We start from the raw sequence: 21,988 nt of genomic DNA, 5'->3' as shown, positions 1-21,988 counted from the left end.
TTCTCTTTACATCTTTATAACTCTCCTAAAATTTACCTCTTACATTCGCTTCCAGAGGGACTTTGTTCCCTTCTCACTCAAAGTGCTTGCGCTTGTTAAAGAGTGGCATGCTGTCATAGCAACCATGTTACGTTCCGTTTGTCCTATGAAGGCCGTCTCGTTTAAACGAGATCTGTTTAAAGCAGGACACTCAGTATACTGCAGCCTTCAAAGGACGCATCCTACCTAGCACGCAGCCTTCGAAACGAGACACAGCCCCACAGTTCTTTACGGGTGATTCATGAAAAAGATCCTGTTCAAAAGAGTCATTTCTTCCCGACTCTCTCGCACTGAGTTTGTTGTTGCGTGCGGTGCAGCAAGCGAACTCGTCAAAAACAGAACAGGTGAAAAGCATCGCGAGACACACTGGTGCGTGCTAAAGATGTATTCAATAATTCACAAGATGATATCTAACGAAACCGCATATGAACGCACACAACCAGACTGTCGCCAATGGCGACTAGATTTTAAATTATTGTCGCAATCAATTATTTTTGGTCGCATTTGCGATCATTTAGTCGCAGTCTGGAGCCCTGCATGATTCAACACATAAGCTAATATAAATATTACATATTATAATGATCATCATAATTGAAGAGTGTTGGCTAAAATAAGTGTCTTTACGCACAGTGAGTCCATATTTGCAGAAGACGCAACGCGACGCCACACGACCTATAAAAAAAATTATGAAACTAAACTTTTTCTCATCTTAAAGGAATGTTCCGGGTTCAATACAAGTTAAGCTTAATCGACAAAATTTGCGACATAATATTGATTACCACTCGTCCCTCCCTAGTGAGGCACTTGCAATGAAAGTGAATGGGGCCAATTTTTTAACATTAAAATACTCACTATTTCAAAAGTATAGCAACAAGACATAAAGGATATGCATGTAAAAGTGATTTTAGTGTGATAAAATCACTTACAAACCTTTTCTGTGTAAAGTTATAGCCAATTTTACAACTTCGTTACCATGACGATGTAATGTCAACAAACCCTAAACAGAGACTATTTAGCAGAGACCGGCCACTTCTTTTTAAATGAATGGGAGAAATTGGAACGCCCAAACAAGATGCTCTGGCATCCAACGGTCACACTCTTTTGCCTTACAGGTAAAAGAGACAATCATCTTTTAGATACAGACATCGCCTGTCAATCAACTCGCTAATGCACATGCGCATTAGCTATACAAGCCGGGAAAATTGTGTTTTAGTGTAATATGAGGTAAAGAAGCACAGTTTATGATTCCAATATTATCAAATGTTATTGCTGATTTGAAATATGTTCTTTGATTGTAATCTTGACCAACCGTTTTTGAGATTTTGGTGTTCCCCTATTCAAGTAGATTGGAGCTGCATTGGCATGACTGGAAATAGCCTCCTGAGAGTGTTCCAAAGATGGCCTACAGTGAACTGACTTGCTAGAAAGACTTTGCCCTAAATCCCTAAAACAACTGTAAAAATGTCAACTTAACACAGCTCAAATAATGCACAAGTTTTAACAAAATAATTAATACAAGTGCTTTTATAAAATTATAAGGTTCACATTTCTGTGTTTAATCCCTCAAAAAATAGGCAACATTCACTTTCATTGACCCCATTCACTTCCACTGTAAGTGCCTCACTGAAACCCCAATTTTTGCTTTTTTTTTTTTTAAAGGAGTCGAAATTAATTTTTATGGTAAGCAACATTATGCCACAAATGCTGTCAATGAAGCTTAACTTGTATTGAACCCAGAACATTCCTTTAATGCAAGCATGTGAAGCATTGCAACTGCGGAATTTACTTACTGCAAAACATTTGATGGTGCACAAAACATATAGTCTATTGTAATATATATATATATATATATATATACACACACACACACACTGATCAGCCACAACATTAAAACCACATGCCTAATATTCTGTAGGTTCCCCTCGTGCCGCCAAAACAGTGCCAACCCACATCTCAGAATAGCATTCTGAGATGTTATTCTTCTCACCACAATTGTACAGAGCAGTTATCTGAGTTACCATAGACTTTGTGAGTTCGAACCAGTCTTGCCATTCTCCGTTGACCTCTCTCATCAACAAGGCATTTCCATCCACATAACTGCCCCTCACTTTTTTATTTCTGGCACCATTTGGAATAAATTCTAGAGACTGTTGTGTGTGAATATACCAGGAGCATCAACAATCATGCCACGGTCCAAATCACTGAGATCAAATTTTTTCCACATTCTGATAGCTGATGTGAACATTAACTGAAGCTCCTGACCCGTATCTGAATGATTTTATACACTGCATTGCTGCCACACGATTGGCTGATTAGATAATCGCATGGATGATTGTTGGTGCCAGACTGATATCCTGGGACTTTCACACACAACAGTCTCTAGAATTTACTCGGAATGGTGCCAAAAACAAAAAACATCCAGTGAGCAGCAGTTCTGTGGATGGAAATGCCTTGTTGATAAGTGACCAGACTGGTTCGAACTGACAAAGTCTACGGTAACTCAGATAACCGCTCTGTACAATTGTGGTGAGAAGAATATCATCTCAGAATGCTATTCTGAGATGTGGGTTTGTGCTGTTTTGGAGGCACGAGTGGGACCTACACAATATTAGGCAGGTGGTTTTAATGTTGTGGCTTATCGGTGATATATATATATATATATATATATATCAGTCAAATCATGGTCAACTCAAACTGACCAGTTCCAAACCGCAAGGGTTTATTCGTGTCTCTATCAGATGGGATCTTATGGCAAAATATTTTCATAACTAATATTTATTTTGTTAAGTGGCCAGACAAAACATCTGATGCATAAGAGAGGGAGACAATTAAATCTGACAATAAATTTCAGCCTTAATGTAGAAACAAAAACATGTGGGCTTATTTATTAAAATGAGCGAGTCTAGCTTTCACAACATTAAAAGCGAGTGATTTGAACTGTTGTATTACAGTTCTGTGGCATGGCGCTATGGGAATTGGTTGGGTCAAAGTCTGTTTCAAGATTTGTTTTAAAGGTTTTTATGTGAGTTTATTTGCACGTTTGCGAACTTAGTTTAAAAAAAGCGTCAGACCATTTTTTTTTTGTATTTTTCATGGCCCCACAGGTGATGTCATGCATGTGCCCTATCAAGTAACCTCTAGGCCTATATTTAGTGCTATAAAAATATATGAACAGTTTATCTTGGGTAAAGTTGACATCAGCCTCTAAACCTTTCTAGAAGTGACTCTTGCATTTACAGTGAATATCATTGCTCTCTTTGGGGCACTGGTATGGACTTTATCTTCAGTGGTGGTTAAACTGATAACACTGTGTAAAAATTGTTTTTGTTTTTTTTGGTTCCTGGGTAGTAAGTGTTATTTCCTAATTGCTTATGCTTCAAAAGTATAGAAAATGGCTATTATTCCCCACAAACTTTGCTTTTGTGACCAGGACAGTGATATTTTGAAATGTACCTATTTTCCAGAACATTCCAGATAGATTCAGTGCTGAGTAAACTTGGAGTAACTTCTAGAACTTTCCACTTTCTAGGGCCTTAAGCCCACAAGTTCAGTTTAGTTCCAGCTGGATACATATCTGCATTTTTCTGAGATGGCTTCAAGAGGCTGCAAGCATCCAGCAGACGCATTTTGCTATGTCTGCGGCCAATTTATCTAGACAAGAGTGAAAAAGTACTCCATGGAAGCATCTGCTAAGATGTGTGAGGCTAACAAGGCTATTTCGGCATTCCTGTTGGGGATCAAGACAAACCCTGGGCACCTCATTTCACCTGCGAGCACTGCAAAAAAACTCTGGAAGGTAAGATGGACAATTGTTGCTTGGAATTTTATGTTATAAAAATTTTTTATTTTTAAAATTGTAAATGTTTTTAATTTTAAAATGTTTTACAATTTTCAATGTTATTGAAAAAATATATCATATATGAAAATTTTTGCTGGAATCTCTTACACATTAGTCATGGTTGAAATAAATGTATTTTTGTAGGATGGTACAGAGGGGAAAAGACAGCCATGAAGTTTGCTATCCCAAGAATTTGGCGGGAACCCAATGACCACTCAAGCAACTACTACTTCTGCATGGTGGACCCTTCCAAACATCGGACTGGCAAGAATGCACCTGCTATCACGTATCCGGATGTTCCTTCATCCATCGCCCCGGTGCCACACTGCCATGAGCTCCCCGTACCCACTCCCCCGGAGAGAGAGCAGCCGTCTTTAGAAGAGAGTAGCAAGTCAGAGAGCGAGGAAGACGTTGTAGATCCAGATGACAATTTCAGAGGTGGAGCTGAGGAGAGAAACCCATACTACCCCAACCAAAAAGACCTCAATGACTTGATTAGAGATCTTGGTCTCACCGAGTGCAATGCCGAACTTTTGATGTCTGGGCTCAAACAGTGGAACTTGTTGGATAAAAGTGTGCAAGTTGCAGATCAGAGGAAGCGTCACCAACCTTTTTCCAGCTTCACCTGTCAAGATAGGCTCTGCTTCTGCCACAATGTGACCAGTCTGTTCGAGACAATTGGAATCGCCTGTAATTCATTGACAGCTCATCCAGGAGCCTCAAAGCCATGCTGCTCCATAATGGTAACAAGTACCCGTCTCTTCCCCTGGCTCACACGGTGCACCACAAAGAGGATTACAACAGCATCAAAACCTTGCTGGATGCCTTGAATTATGATGAGTACATTGGGGGCTGATTTGTGAAAGTGATTCACAGTATAATTGTAAATCTCAAAAAACTACTCACTTCTAAATCTTTTGTAGTCATTTTTGTATTAGTTTAGTACAAATACATGTTAATTTGGATTCATATTTTGTTGTTTTTTCTGACTTCATGTGAACGAAAAGACACAAATTCTCCCATTTTCTCATTGGAAATAGGTAAATTTCAAAATATCACTGTCCTGGTCACAAAAGCAAAGTTTGTGGGGAATAATAGCCATTTTCTATACTTTTGAGGCATAAGCAATTAGGAAATAACACGTACTACCCAGGAATAAAAACTGTGATACATAGTGTAATGAATTTGGAAACAGTTTTTTTGCACGTGTAATCGGAATCTGATTAATACACTGCTGTGTAACTTACGTTCAACATCATACGTTGGCATTGCAGTGCACAACAAAAAACCCAAATCGTGCCTAGCGCAAGACGTTCAGTGCACCGTAGCCCGTCCACCGCTAGCGGAAAATTCAATGGCGCTTGGCGCTTGCATCAAACAGCCCCGCGAGACCTCTTTCAGTCCAACGACTCCCCCGTTCTACCTTTTCCGCGCATGCGCACACGCGCCTCCACATCCCGAGAGTCTTCAGTTCGGGGTTTGTGTGTTGAGCGCAAAAAAAAAAAAAAAAAAAAAAAAATTTTTTTTTAATATATATATATATATATATATATATATATATATATACCCCTTTAAACACCAACGTAACTGAAATATGGCTGTTCATCGAAATGGGACATGAAATACGGCTTACAGGGGAGATAGGGATTCGTAAGACAAACGCCCGACCGCATTTTTGTTGGTCATTGTGTGGTGGTGGTGGTGGTAGATGGTATCCAGCGAGCTGTATCTGGCAGAGGAAGACGACGACTTGGCGAGTAATATGAAGGAGATGATCGGAGGCTGCTGTGTTTGCTCGGATGAGAGAGGCTGGGCCGAAAACCCTCTAGTCTACTGCGACGGTCACGGCTGTAACGTTGCCGTCCACCAAGGTAAACAAAAATGCAGCCTTAATAACCCTAGTGTTGATAAGTGAGTAGTTTTCCTTGCGGGGAGGGTATTTGATGCGGATGTTTTGAAATGTCCCCTGCTGTTGAGGCGAGAGGATTAGCTTAGCATAGCTTTGCCAACCATTATAAATACTTTAACGTGTCGCCCAACCACTGGTGCTTATTTCTGTTATTGCGATGTTCTGAAGACATTTTTGTTATTTAAATGGTTAGTTCGCGGTATTTTGTATGTGTACCAATACTTGTGTACCAACGGTTTCACTAAGGCCCGTCTGTGTGCTGGTGTTATGTGTTTAGCACGAGCGCTACACGGCTAACAGCATGTCGCTCGTGGCTGTTCATTATCTACACAGTCTTAGGACCAACAACGTGCCAGTCATAGCAGTGGAAACAGAGATGAGTCAGACAAGCTCTCTAGGTCATTACAGTTAACATTTTAATTACATTTATGACCAGTCAGCAAAGCTGTCAACCACTGGTATTTAGCTGACTCTTGTCAGGGTCATGATTATTTTTCCCACGTGCAGCCAACTGGCTTTCATGTTGTCTGATTTTATGTCATTTAGTTTGTATAATGCGTCAGATGACATAGTTAAGTAAATATCTTGATTTCAGAAAATCGCCCTTTTGGTCCTTCATTGATACAGTCATGTGTGGAAGAGCAAAAGTAAGTAAGTAAGTGTATGTTCACACATACAGCATTTTTTCAGAGAATTACCTACAATTTCCTGTTTAGAGGTCATGTGTGACCACGACCCTTTTGAAAATACTGGTAAATTTTGCTCTGGCAATTTTCCTTATTGCAAAGTTTTATCATTACCTATCAATTTAATTATTGATGATATGTGTGAACAGTACATTTGGTACATTTACCAGTATAGGCAACCCAACAGTTTTCCTGTAATTTACCTGGTTGCACGTGTGAATGGGGCTGACAGACATTTAAGCCTAAAGCATTAATTCCTAAAAAGTTTTTGTTCTTATACAGTGGATAATTGGACATCACTTTACTATTTACTTGTGGAACAGGTTTGATAATTAGGTTCTCACCGACAGACTGAAATATTTTTTTTGTTCTAACAAATCTTAGCTTTGTGTTTAGAGCTGTGCTTTCTTCCACATTTGTTTTGTAGGTCCTGTTCAAATGGTTAAAATAGTTAATCTAGACCCATAGTCAGCTGCTAATGTTACTGTTTGGGTTATAACTTCTTTTGTTTTGGTTAGGTTTGAATATACAGTTATATGTTCTAGTTTTATTATATGATTGTGTTCTTATAGCTATAGATTGACTATATCATGGCTATTCCAGTTGTATTAATGTTTGATGTTTGGAAGTAGCAAACTGTGCTCTTCTTGCCTTGGATTGCAAATTTTCTTGCCTTCCAGTTTAGGATTACAAAATCATATTGTTGCCCTAACCTTCTCCCCAACACATTACTTGAAAACAACACTTGCATGGTACTCTTCAGTACTGACAGGTCAAGTTGTCAGATACAGTATATGGAAGCAAGTCTCTTCAACTCGTGTGTCCTTCATTCCTGTTGTTTCAGCCTGCTATGGAATTGTCCAGGTCCCCACAGGCCCCTGGTTCTGCAGGAAATGTGAATCACAGGAACGAGCTGCCAGGGTGGTGAGTTTCCTCATCTTCATACAAATCTTTCAGACTGTCTTGTTTTGCTGAAATTCAGACCTCCTTCCTCTTTTTGTATATTGTGGGTTTGTTTGCAGTTTCCATTTAACAGATAATATTTAATATTTATATGTTAAACTGGTAATTAACCTGTCTTGCAGTTTTCAAGTCACTAATGCAGCCTAAAACGTTTAGTAGCTGGAGTGAGGGACATAATAAACATAATTTATGGCCAGGCATAGGGTGTTTAGCTGTTGAGTCTAATCCTCTGTGATCAGACAGTTTTATATATTAAAAAAAAAAAAACTGCTTTATTATTTTCCTCGAGGTTCACTTATAATGTTAGTAAAGGTCATAAAATTGTATTAAAGGTGCATTCAGTAATTTTTAGATGTTGTCTTGGACTTACACTGACACCAAGGGTCATGGATGCAGCATCGTCCAAACGCAATAGTTTTCAGTTGCAGGTGACATTGTAGAAATTCACTTTTATCAGTGAGCCGTAATTAATGTAATTCATGAGTGAAAGTGTTCAATAACAAGGCGGTTACTTCCTTGGAAGTCCATGGACTCTCTTCCATGTAGATTTAAACAGCTTTTGTAAGGTTACTGATATGACTGGGTTCTTCATCTCATGTGAGAGCTCATGATTTTATACATACATTTCAAAATTACAGTTAATTTCTTAAGGAGTACAACTTTTTTTAAAGGGGAAAGAATTATTGAGTGAACCTTTAAATGACCCTTTTCCACCCTGTTTTTGGCCCTCTGTCTGAAACACTGTTTTTTCCAAGAATAAAAGAATGAAAACGATTTACAAAATCCCCTGAAAGCGCTTGTATTATTAGGCGTACAAGATATGGTGATAGAATAATGCTATATAAAGCTGAGAACTGTGAAAATATTCATTCACCTAACACAAGCTGTGAATGTGAAGGGTTAATAAATCTGTATCCAGCTTTAATGGATGGTCGGCCCGGGTGTTCACCTCTGTAGTCTGGCCTCTTCAATTCACATTATGTCTTATGGGAAATATTAGATGTTCACCAGTCGACTGGGTTGGGGGGATTGCCCTTGACTTTTTCGCTGCTTAAATATGGGATAATGGGCGTCCTGATGCATTCATTTCGGCCAAAATACGTGACTTCATGGCTAATACAAGACAGATGAGACTGCAGCCACTAGCTTGTAGTACACCGATGTCTTTTGTTGAACTCTGCGCTACATGTTTTTCTTACATAATAAAATTATTTAATCTCACATCAATATTTCATGAACAATCATGTAATTCTTTGATAAGTAACTGTGTAATAATCACAACCGCTCAGTGTTGGTTTATTTTGCGATTTTTAAAATACCGTCTGACCGTACACTCTCTGAGCACTTTATCAGGAACACAATGGTCCTAATAAAGAGCCAAATGTGGTCTTCTGCTGTTGTAGCCCATCTGCCTCAAGATTCGACGTGTTGTGCATTCTACATTATGACGATATATATCATGGAGATGATATAAAGTGTCAGTCGATAGAGGTTTTGCTATATCGTGTATATCACGATATCCATGTTCGCAGCGTGGTCTTATCTATCAGTGGGCAGGGCTTCACGTGAGACTGCGAATTTAAGAAACATAGACATGGTTTTCATGGCATTAAAATATTTTCAGCAGGCGCCCAAGCAAATTCAATGACGTTCATCTTATGTTAGGCGCTTTTGACACACAAATGTGTTTCATGTGTGTGTCGTGCCCACTATCTCTGGAGCACGAAAAGCACGTGAATTCAGCAGGCTTCCCGGTATTTACGTGAGAGCGCATAGTGGAATTACTGGAGCTAATAAATCATTTTTGACCCAGTAAAAACCATGATAAACATCTCCACAGAACGGGACAACTCCCAAACAAGTCAAGAAAGTGAAGAGGAGCTTGCTATTAAAACAGGCGCGACATCTGTGGTATATGTTCACAAAAGCCAACACAGAACAGAAAAATGTAATCTGTAAACTGTGTCGCATGAGACCTCCTAATACAAGCTATTTGTTTTACCTCAAGTGAAGCATGCAAAATAATATTAGTAAAGCCAAAAGACTGCATTAATTCGGTCATATTTGTTTTTTCCATTTTTTTTTGTTTTTGTTTTTTTGTGTGTGTGTGTTTATTTTTACTGAATATTTATTCTGCAAGAAGTGTTTACATAATTTTGGATATTTTATGCCAGAAATTTATGTTTTCATTTTCATTTATTTTTTTTTATTTTTTTTACTTATGTGTTATTTTCTTTGTTGCTTTGCTTTGGGAAGATCTTGGGTTTCTTGAGGAAAGTTTATAATAATAATAATATTAGTCAACAACATATCAGACTGAATTTGAAATGTAGCATGATGGTTTGAATGATTTCAATTTGTTATTTTTATTTTTTTTTTCTCCCCAATTTGGAATTCCCAACGCGCTCTAAGTCCTCGTGGTGGCGTAGTGACTCACCTCAATCCGGGTGGCGGAGGACGAATCTCAGTTGCCTCCGCGTCTGAGACAGTCAGTCCGCACATCTTATCACATGGCTTGTTGAGTGCGTTACCGCGGAGGCTTCACGCTATTCTCTGCAGCATCCAGCACAACTCGCCACGTGCCCCACCGAGAGCGAGAACCACACATTATAGCGACCATGAGGAGGTTACCCCATGTGACTCTACCCTCCCTAGCAACCGGGCCAATTTGGTTGCTTGGGAGACCTGGCTGGAGTCACTCAGCACGCCCTGGATTCGAACTCGTGACTCCAGGGGTGGTAGTCAGCATCTTTACTCGCTGAGCTACCCAGGCCCCAGTGTTTTTTTGTTTTGTTTGTTTTTTTTTACTTGGACATGTCAAGTTTCAAATAAAGAGAAAATTATATGAGAGGAAGTATTTAATTAACTGATTGAATTATACAAAAATAGGCAGTACAATGTAGTTATTTAATAAATGAACAAATTTTTATTGATTTATAAAAAATGCATTATACTATATCGTGATATATCGTTATTGTGATATAAAATTACTCGTATCATGATATAAGATTTTGGTCATGATATTCTGATGCTGTTCTGCTCACTACAATTGTACAGATTGATTATCTGAGTTACTGTAGCCTTTCTGTCCACTCAAACCAGTCTGGCCAATCTCCGTTGACCTCTCTCATCAACAAGGTGTTTCTCTCTGCAGAACTGCCGTTCACTGGATGTTTTTTGTTTTTGTAAACTCTAGAGACTGTTGTGTGTGTAAAAATCCCAGCAGATCAGCAGTTACAGAAATACTCAAACCAGCCTGTCTGGCACCAACAATCATGCCACGGTGGAAATCACTGAGATCAAATTTTTTACCCATTCTGATGGTTGATGTGAACATTAACTGACGCTCCTGACCTGTATCTGGCTGATTTTATGCATTGCACTACTGCCACATGATTGGCTGATTAGATATTCGCATGAATAAGTAGGTGTACAGGTGTTTCTAATAAAGTAATCTGTGAGTATATAATTCCGTACATATCAAACAAAGACAGACAGAAACGGTAGTATTAAATTTGTTACTCACCGGCAATACTGTCCTGTCCAATATAGTTGGCATGGCTCCATCTATTAATATCAGTTTCTTTACAAAGTCTGAGTCATAATAGTTCTCAAAAGTATCCTTAGAGAAATGTCCCAGACAAAACATATAGTCCCAAATTGACGTGTTCTGGAACTTTGTTTAAATAAGCCACTTATTCCTAATGTTGGTATCCTTTAGAAGGTTATGCAGAGATGCAGTTTTTCCACAACCAGGAATACAACAACGTCTAGGGAGTACAGTATGGGCAGTAATTTACTAGCTTGTAGTTTTAACACCTTGTTCAACATGAGATCTTCTGTTTAATGTAATTTTAAATATTTTCTTTTAAAATTTATATCTAAGCAGTCGCAACAGTAATTTTTTGTATTTTTTTGAGTCCAAATCGGTCAGTCCTGTAATATATATATAAAAAATCACATATGACAGAATAATCCTGACATAATCGGGATTACAGTGTTGAGCAAAATAAGCATGATTATCATTTTAAACATTATCGTGCAGCACTGGTTTGTCCCAAACAATTGCAGATGACAGAAGGAATGTTTTGGAAACAATGGCTTAGTCTAAATTTGTGCACTGTCAGTTTGTACTGCCTTTGAAGAACATACTTCTTGACCATTAATGAAGTATGTTCTTTAGGTATGCTGGGGAGTAGTATGAATGCATTCTCGGACATACGTAACACAGGAATATTGGCATTGTCCCATGACCTGACTATAAGATGTTGTAACAGCAACCGCAAAATTAATGTACTTATATATAAGAAGTGCAGTTAAACCATTAGGAACAACTTTCTTAGTATAGCACGAAAATGGCCACCATTTATTTCTCCCAGGTATTTCTTGCCTACTGTTTTATGAATACTGAGGATTCGGACATACTACTCATTTGACATGCTGTTTTTGGCATACTATGTAGTAGCGAAGTATGCATATTTAGAGGCAGGGTGTCTTTTTCCATATGGTGCATCTAATTGCAGAAATTACACACCTCATTGAACAAATATAAAAATGATTAGTGTTATCAAATGTACCAGTATTTCGGTACCAAGTCGATACTAAAATAAAAAAAGATGTAACAATACCAGTGTTTCTGCAGTACTGGTAGTACCGAGCACCGACTCAATCCGGTACCAGCACGCAGTATGACTGACACACGACTGTTTAAAATGCTCATTTTGAGCACGTGCTCTGTTACTCCTTACACTGAAATGGACAATAAATCAAATTAAAATTGTGACATGTCCTTGTGTGATTTATTAAACCACTAAAGGCTGCAGTCTTAGTGTGGAAGAGATGCGTACTTTGAATGTATAAATCCGACCGTTCATACACTGGAAACTCCACACCATCATTCACGACATGTTGTGTCAGATGACAGAGCAGAGCACTAATCTACTGTAAACCACACAACACATGTAAACTATATATTTATATAATTAAATTACAGCATTCACACTTTAATCTCAACTCAACTTTATTTATATAGCATTTAAAACAACAGAGTTGTCCAAAGTGCTTCACAGTAATACAATTTAAAACATAACATTTAAGAATTACCACATACACAAACATCAGTAAACTAAAGCACAAAATACAAACATTCCAAAACTGTGTCCTAAATTTCATTTGTCAGACTCAAAGGCCAGTGTAAAGAGATGAGATTTCAGATGTGACTTAAAAGTCTCTGTATCGCAAACTGTTTATATGGAAAATGAAGATTCAGGCAAAAAAATACACGTCATAATAAAAGCATGTTTCAAAATATAAGCTAGAGCCCTGAAATTGAAGAAATTGTGACAGAAATATATAACAACTGTATAGTAAAATGTAATATTGACTGTAATTATAATAATAATATTAATAATTAAGGAATATATCACAAGCAAGACTGCTGTTGAATAAAAGTTTGGCAAAAAATGCAATGACATGTTGAAAAGTTATATTTTAAGAATTGATTAGACACTATTTTGATGATGAAATTAAATGAAACTCTAAAACATGGAGTTCTGGAAAATAATAACAAAAAGGAAAACATGATTTGGTAAAGAATAAAACAGATTTCAGCAGGGCGCTACTTAAAACACTTAAGCAATGCATCCTTGATTGAGAAACACTAAGGAAACATGCATTTTTTAAAATTTATTATTGACATTGAAATGTAACTTTTTATATAGGCTAAATGGGTATGTTTAACAGCATATTGTCATATTAGCATTTATGCTGTGGTACCGAAATTGGTATCGAGAACCGTGAAATTTCATTGGTATCGGTACCGACTACTGAAATTTTGGTACTGTGACAACACTAAAAATTATAATTTTTAGCTCTTATTATTATAACTCTATTTACTCTATTATACTCTAGTTATTAACTATAGATTTTTTTTTTTTATTATTATTTTTTTTTTTTAAGTTTATGAAACAATTAGCTGATTAGTACGGAGCCCCGTAAATGACATAAATAATAATATATTGTGGCCACGAATTAAGAATTTGTTCACACGACTTAATACATGAGCACATTTTATTAATTAGTTCCCTCATTTTAGTTAAATAGTGGCCACGTTTTACTGATTCGTTCCCTCGTTTTAGTTAAATGTGACCAGTTCGTTCATTGATTTATTACTCTTGCTTCCCCCTTGTAAAACAGGCGACTTCACTGTTACAGCCAACTCCCCTTGAAGCCATTGCCATATGCTCTTGACTGGTAAATTAATTAAGCTCTATCAGTTTGCTAAACAGATTTAGTGCTGAATGAAACTTGATTGAATTCATAACAGCAGCCATAGATGTCTCTTCACTACTCACAGTAAAATGGTTGATGGTTTCATCAAATTGTGGGCACGAATTGGTAAAACGGCCACGATTTAACTAAAACGTGGGAACGAATTGGTTAAACGTGGCCATGATTTAACTAAAACGTGGGAGCGAATTGGTAAAACGTAGCCACGATTTAACTGAAATGTAGGAACTAATTCTTAATTCGTGGCCACAATATCTTATTTTTTCCCCGCATGTCATGAGCATGACTCCGTAGATTAGTTTTGTATGTTTTAAACTGTATATTTTCTATTGACAGATGGTTTGCTTTTTATATTATTCTTGTTTATTTTGCGGCTTTCACTTTGTTGATTGGACACATTTGAGCTTAATCTCTTGTGTTGGAGATCTCATTGACATCACCAGTTTAGTTTTTCATGTAAACATTTGTTACTGAATCAAAAAAGATACAATGAAATGTTTCCTGGCATATTTTTCTTTGTTTTGCATACAGTATATTTTTGTGCATTAATGACAGTGTCCTGAATAAAGACTTCTCAAAACCTGTTTAAAATAAATACCATTCAGGTATCTCTAAACATGGTGGTTGAGTTAAAGGAAACATGAATGGTTTGGGTTGGCACAGTTTTGTTGGCAGTTAAGTTGTTTCCTTTGAGAGCTCAGTGGCCATCAGACCAGAGCTGTATATGTGACTTGTATGAGCTGTCAGGTAGGCATAGTAAGTAAGCCTGTTACGCAACCAATTATGTGGGCATTTGTGTTGAAAGATCTGGATTTATGCCAAAACATGGTGTCTCACATCACTCCTTTTATAGATTAGAGATGGGATTCAATGCCACCTGCACTGGTTCTATAAAGAAACAGGTTTTTCTCCCCTACTTTTTATTCACAGGAGTGTCTCACTAATATTTTTGTTGCCTTTTTAGCTTGCACTACCAGAAAGGTCTCTTACTGGAGCATTTTTCTATATATTTCTATATATAGTTTTTGAAACTTATTAAGGCTGGAGGCTGTTTTTGTTATTGCCAAAGCAATCATTAATATGAAACCTAATTTCTGCACTTGTCCAGATTCCTCCACTTACTAAAAATAAGCCAATTCTTCCCACTTGTGCCCTGCTTTGCCACTTTATTCCCCAAGATTAAAGGGTGGAGGGGGAGAAAGCCGAGCTGGCAGACCCCTGAAGGAGGAGGACTGTCCACCACCTGTAACAAAGAGGAGGAGGACAGCAGACTGAGCAGAAGTTTAAAAACATTGAACGTAGTGGTATGTGGCACATAATGGCATGGTTCGAAGCATAATGTTTTGCCCCAATATCTAACCCTGTTCAAGGATTTTTTAGGTACTTACTATTGGGTATTTATTTACCAGAATAGATTAGTAAAATGTCATTATGTTTATGCATGATATGCTGTGTTATACAGTAGGCCATGTGTCAGTGCCCATTTCTTTACGACTCTTGACAATTTCTTTTGTTTTTGTTGTTTTGCCTTCAGCAGGGGTAGTAGCTGACTTTATTCAATTATTCTGGAAGATCATTCAACAACTTATTTAAATGGTTTCATCTTCTTGTCCCGTTATTTGTCTCAGAAAATGTTAGCAGAGCAGGTCTAATTTTTTTTGTTTGTTTGTTTGTTTTGTTTTTTTTTACATATTTTGTAGAAGGAGCTCTTCTGGGTTGCTGCAGTGGTTGTTTTCCAGCTCCAGTCAACTATCAAAGGCTCTTGTCTACCATTTTATTGATCACTTTTTCCGGGATGCTCTGTTCTCTAGTTTCCAGGAAGAAAATTATGTCTTACCCTCAAACTTTGCTTTAGTTTGATGGCCATGTCAGAGGTAGAGATCCTGAAAGCCTTCAGAGCTGTGTCTAGCCTGCAGATGGTTAAATGGAGTGTGGATTCATGTTATGTCTCTTCTACTTTCAGAGATGTGAGCTGTGTCCCCACAAAGATGGAGCCCTGAAGCGAACAGACAATGGAGGTAACACCTCTTACTTCACTAGCTTTTACAAATTCTGATTGTTTTTTTGTTTTATACTATGCACTTAATGATGAAAAAACATCACCAGCATAACTTGAATGGTTGGTGTCAAATAGACTGCAGTAGCTTGGTAGCTAAATATAGGCCAATAGCACAGAGGATGCCTGAAATAGGAGCCTTTGGTAATGTATTTATGGAACTGTGCAAATTTTTTTTTACTGCTCTATATTTTGTAAAGTGTTTTTGATTGTAGAGTGGATCTAACAGACAAACCTTTGCAGAAATAAGGCAATTGTTGGGTTAGGCTAACAATTAAGATGGATTATATATATTTGTCATTTAAAATTTGGAGAATATTTGTTGTTTGTTGTTTTATATATGCAAAGAGTCAGCACTGTTTAAAGGGGTCATCGTATGCCCTTTTACGAAGTGTATATTTTTTGGGGTGGGTCTACTACAATAGGTATTCATGCTTTTTTTTTTCTTCAAAAAACAAATTTTTCACATATTATACATTTCTGTATTACCTCTCTTCCCAGTCTGTCTGAAATGCTTCTGTTTAGTTATGGTTTCTATGAAACCCCTCCTTCCGAAAAGAGCAATGTGCTCTGATTGGTCGGGTGGACCAGTGTGTTGTGATTGGTCGACCACTTTGAGGGTGTTTCCGATATGTCACGGCCCTTACCATAACCGCGAGATTCAGCTTCTCAGATGTAAACATTAACAATGATGTCAATTTTGCCTTACCAATTCGAGCCCGAATTGTAAAAGCACAAGCAAATCGACCAGAACCACATTTACAAGCAAGACTTGAACAGGACGTTTCACAATGGTATGTTTTTATTTTGTAATTCTCTTATACATCTCAGATGCAATGTTATAAATTTTTCAAAAGTAACTGCAGTTTCTGTATACACAATATCCATGTATTACACAATAGCTTTCAAAGAGGACAATAAGCCGGGCGCATTTCTTCGGGCGAAGGTGGCTCACGGGCCGAGGAGTCTAACGCGCGCGAGTCAGAGGGTGTTCTCAAGGCCCCACGGCGCTAAAGAATGTAATGCACATTTAATTATCTTTTCATAGAACGGGTGTAGCCGAATCTTTGTCGCAAAACACAAAAGTGAAAAAAGTGGGACCGCAGCTAAAAAATATATCAACACAATTTAGGTGGCAGAGCCAAACAGCTTTGCACTTAGTCTACATCGTAGCTACAACACAATACTTTGAATTAGAACTGTCAGTAAGAGAAACATTAACAAATAATAAAACATACATACAGGTTGTGGTCCGGAAACGCAGCATTGTCCCGACAAAGTAGGAACTGCTTCATCTTTCAGGCTTTTGAGAGAAGCCGGCATTGTATTCCCCGAAGTTATGGAAGCTGTCCTCCGTAAAATGTGCAGCACACAGATACATTTTCGGGTTGTAATGTTCAGGAACAGTGTTAAAAATAAATTTTAACCACTGTTCTCTACATTCTTTGTCCTTAGGAAGGCCAAAATAAGGGGGTTTGGAACCGGGGTTGAAAAAACAGCGTCTCTTCGACATGTTGACAACACACTGGCGCTTTTCCACTGCACGGTACAGCTCGGCACGGCTCGTTTTTTTTTTTTACTACAGCAATTCAACCAGGCCTCACCCCCTTTATTTTTTGAACATGCCTTGGGCGGGAATTATTTAAATTAGTGATGTTGATGGATGCTGTGACGTAGATGGATCCCGGAAAAAAACTGGATTCCGGAGTTCAGAAACAGTGTTAAACAAATATAGACAATAACTCGCTTTGGAGTGGACTTTGTGCTTTGTAACTTTACAGAAATTTTTTATGCTCAAACAACAACATTACACACTAAAAGAAGTTGAAAATGTAAAAAAGCATACAATGACCCCTTTAAGAGGTGTTAAACTGTGAAACCTGTGCTGAAAATAACACGGTTTAATTTTTACACCTCTAATCAAAAACATGCATTGATTTAATTTTCTGTACTATGGAGTTTTTCTGCTACCTGCTATTGATGTTTAATACAGTATCAAACAGAATGTTGCATAAGGTATCATTAATAATCTGTTGATCAGTCAAAAATACACTCACCGAGCTCTTTATTAGGAACACTATGGTCCAAATAAAATGCCCGAGGTGGTCTACTGCTGTTGTAGTCCATCCATCTCAAAGTTCTATGTGTTGTGCATTCTGAGATGCTATTCTGTTCACTACAGTTGTACAGAGGGGTTATCTGAGTTACTGTAGCCTTCCTGTCAGCTCGAACCAATCTGGCCATTTTCCGTTGACCTCTCTCATCAACAAGGTGTTTCTGTCTGCAGAACTGGACTGGATTGGATGTTTTTTGTTTTTGGCACCATTCTGAGTAAACTCTAGAGACTGTTATGCGTGAAAATCCCAGGAGATCAGCAGTTACAGAAATACTCAAACCAGCCTGTCTGGCACCAACAATCATGCCACGGTTGAAATCACTGAGATCACATTTTTTCCCATTCTGATGTTTGATGTGAACATTAACTGAAGCTCCTGACCTGTATCTGCATGATTTTATGCATTGCACTGCTGCCACATGATTGGCTGATTAGATAATCACATGAATAAGTAGGTGTACAGGTGTTCCTAATGAAGTGCTCTGTGAGTGTATCTTTATGTCTTTCCTCAGCATAATTTAATTTGCATTTCAGGGAGATATAACGGTGAATAAATGCTTTCAAAATCTGGTATTTTTAGGCCACTTCCTCCACTTAAAATATAATCTAAAATGCTTTTGAATCAATCAGGTGTTTTTGACCTGATCTTGTATTTTTCATCATAAGCTTTGCTGATTTCATCTGCATACATTTCTATATAATTGAGAAAGGGGGTTTGGAAGTGTGTGTATATCTCTCTCACCTTGTTTTTATGAGTGGGTGGTCTCAGTAGGGTCATTGTGATGCTGAGAGGGGACTCCTCTTCTTCATGCTCTGGGTTCACGGTGAGGGCAGCTCACAGACTGTAAACATGGCATGGGACACAGCTGCAGGACCATGCCCCATCTTTAGGGGTGGTGAGCTGTTTAACGGCCATGAGGGAAACATCATCGCCCCAGGCTTATGGTTTAGCTAGTTCAGACCATGTAATGTTTTTTTAGCTCATTTGTAAAGCCTTTTAAAAATTATTTGAGAAAAATATTCCACATTTTGACGTTTATTTACGAGTGGGAATAGTAATGATTGACGTAAATCATTAATTTATTAATGATCAATTGAAAGGGCTTGTTTGAGCTAGTAATGTCCACACAAGTGACATTTTCTGAAGATGGCGGTATGCACAGTTTAAGGTTTTTTTTTTTTCTTTTCAATTCGACGACTGAAGAATGAAACTCTGTTACTGTACCAGACCAGAAGTGACCCATGTCCTCCCAGGTCAGTACATGGGTAGGTTTTTACAGGTTTTGCTGCTGTTAAATTATGCAAACAAGAATAATCCCAAATGAAAACTCTGGAATAATAACCTGGCCTAATAACGTGCTGAAACATGCAAGGAAAAGGAAGACTGAATAAAGACAGCAATGTTCATAGACCAGTTGGCATGCTGCTAGACCCTTTCTGTTTTTGTTGTTGCATAAGTCACAAAGATTTTTGGAGTATTTGTATATTTTGCTAAATGATTTGGCAAATCATTCTTTTCAAGAGTTCCACCATTCTGAAGAGGGGGTTGGAAGTTCTTTAGGGTGTGCTTGTTTTTTTTATTGCCTGGTTTTATAGGCATCTGCTGGATTCTTGGAGGGACTTCAAAACAACGAAACCCACCTCCTTGTCCCTTTAGGCTGGGGTCAAAGACAGTTCATAGGTTCGCCTTTAAGTTTAGGGCTGTTAATTTGCCCTTTCACTTGATAAACAGATAGCTAGTCATTTGCTCATTTCTTGATTAATTTCAACTTCAGTTCAGTTGCACCCACTCTCCTCCCACTCACACAGACATTGCAGAATGAAGTCCTTAAATCTTAATCATCTCAGTCTAGTGGTTTTGTGGTTAAAAGACAGCTGATATGGGGAAAAGTTGTGATGGTGGTAGCCTGTAATTAGAATATAATATATATAGTGTGCTTGTGGTTGACACCCTATGGTTCCACACTTGGTCTAGACGGTAGGCAGAAGAGAATATGCCTTCTGCCGCTTCCAGTGCTGGTTGTTCCATCTTTATGTTGTCACACTCAGCCCACATGATTTAATAAGTGTTATTCACACTGTAGAGGAAGCCAGGCGTGCCCCATAGGCGTGACTATAAGCAAACAAATGACCATGGTCTCTAATAAATTGACTTATTTTTGGAAGATGGAAAGAAAGGAAAGGTTCATGTTACAATCAGCAGACACGCATATTCAATGAAAGTGCTTCCTCTATGACATCATACATATGGCTCTCTTTTGAACCATTAATTTTATTAAAATAATTTCTAAACTGTTTCCAATGGTAATATTGATTTGAAAAATTTAACCTTATATGGTTTAGGTTATCATCTCACTGTGTTGTTAGTACTATATTGGTAATTTTAAATGGCCCCCAAGTTTACTGTATCAGTACGTTTACATGCAATTTTAGAAGTTTAATTTCCAACGGATTAAAACAATAATTCATATTTTTAAAATGTCATGTAAACGTTTTATTTGGACTGAAATCGTACCAGTCCAATATTTGTGAATTCAAGCTAAAATACCTAGATAAGGTGATTGTTGCTCAGCTTTGTCCAGCATGTATACATGTAAATCAGACCACAATTGGCCTCGGAGTTGTGCTTGTTTCCCTTCACTCTCTTTTCCCATTTTAGTTTTGTAAAAACATTCATATCTAGGCACAGTTTAAATTTGTCTACAAAACTAATGTCAAGCATTTAAGCCTAAAGGCCAAATATACTTCAGTTGTCCGCATTGCTGATCGTTCCACGCACAGTGGAACCCGGATTTTCTTGACCCGTGGACTGTCCTTGTCTGTGCACATCGTTGGCTGCTTTTCTTTATTATTTGGTCCAAGTCATCAATTTCAAAAACTTTTTTTTTATTTAAATTTTAGTTTATAATGAAATAAATTAATATGGTGGCACAATTATATTTTTGTCTACAAAACTAATTTCAAACTTTTAAGCATATGCCTTGAGATCAAAATATTTTTAAGATCATGAGAAACATTTCAGTCAAGTGTTTCAAAAAGTTTTGACCGGTAGTGTGTATATATATATATACACTGCCGTTCAAAAGTTTGGGGTCACTTGACTGAAATGTTTCTCATGATCTTAAAAACCTTTTGATTTAAAGGCGTATGCTTAAATGTTTGAGTACATTTCTGCAAATTCTGTGCAAAGGGTGGCTACTGTGAAGACAACTGTTGTGCATGAAAATCCCAGGAGATCAGTAGGTTCAGAAATACTCAAACCAGCCTGTCTGGCACCAACAATCATGCCACGGTCAATCGCTGAGATCACATTTTTTTCCCCCATTCTTATGGTTGATGTGAACATTAACTGAAGCCCCTGACCTCTATCTGGATGATTTTATGCAATGCACTGCTGCCACACAATTGGCTGATTAGAAAATCATGTGAATGAGTAGGTGTACATGTGTTCCTAATAAAGTGCTCAGTGAGTGTATATATTTATTTCTCTGTTGTTAAATCCAGTTCCATCTTCACAGCAACATCTATAAATACACAGGGAATTTTTTCTACATATCTATGAGACATTCATTGAAAAGCTGATCATATATTGTGTTTCTTGTTAAGGTTGGGCCCATGTGGTTTGTGCACTTTACATCCCAGAGGTGGAGTTCGCCAATGTATCCACCATGGAGCCCATTGTGCTTCAGTCTGTCCCCCATGAACGTTATAACAAGGTAAGTTCTGTAATATCAGAATGACCACTTTACAAGACGGGAACCATTGCGGTACATGTGTTGCTATTGCATTGAGTTATTGATGACCTGGGTATCAATTGGAAAGCGATGACTCAACATAAGTCAGCGCAACAATGTAAACACAATGTGAGTAAGGAGTTTAGGTCTTTGCTGTGAGCATGTTTTTTTTTTTTTTTTTTTTGTAAGGGACCAAGTGCTGCATTAATCAATTTTGCATAAACAGAATGTTGCCATTTATTCTACTCCAAGACTCAATGGATTGAAACTGCGATCTATGTTACTTCGAATATGCACACATGGTCTTATACTTCTGATTGAATCTTTTTGTTACTGTAGTGTTATGATAACTGCACAAA

General features: G+C 37.7%; 1 protein-coding gene across 15 annotated transcripts in view; it reads left to right on the top strand.

Annotated features, from left to right (window-relative positions):
- Window positions 1-5,310: 5,310 nt before the first annotated feature.
- LOC127431711 (protein AF-10-like) overlaps window positions 5,311-21,988 on the top strand; it is a 69,878-nt gene continuing 53,200 nt past the window's right edge. Inside the window, exons 1-6 of one of the 15 annotated variants that reach the window (XM_051682233.1) lie at window positions 5,828-6,184; window positions 6,382-6,437; window positions 7,317-7,396; window positions 14,902-15,027; window positions 15,687-15,741; window positions 21,502-21,611. In XM_051682233.1, the coding sequence (XP_051538193.1) occupies window positions 6,416-6,437; window positions 7,317-7,396; window positions 14,902-15,027; window positions 15,687-15,741; window positions 21,502-21,611 (393 nt within the window). In that variant the 5' untranslated portion in view covers window positions 5,828-6,184; window positions 6,382-6,415. Of the gene's footprint in view, window positions 5,749-5,826; window positions 6,185-6,273; window positions 6,442-7,316; window positions 7,397-14,901; window positions 15,028-15,686; window positions 15,742-15,793; window positions 18,861-19,099; window positions 19,162-21,501; window positions 21,612-21,988 lie in introns of those variants that run through there. The other 14 variants (XM_051682229.1, XM_051682228.1, XM_051682231.1 and 11 more) reach the window with 14 other exon arrangements.

The sequence above is a fragment of the Myxocyprinus asiaticus genome, chromosome 41 (genome assembly GCF_019703515.2).
Source record: "Myxocyprinus asiaticus isolate MX2 ecotype Aquarium Trade chromosome 41, UBuf_Myxa_2, whole genome shotgun sequence".
NCBI lineage: Eukaryota > Metazoa > Chordata > Actinopteri > Cypriniformes > Catostomidae > Myxocyprinus > Myxocyprinus asiaticus.
The sequence above is the reverse complement of the archived record's forward strand: the minus strand, read 5'-3'. Positions and strand labels throughout refer to the sequence as shown.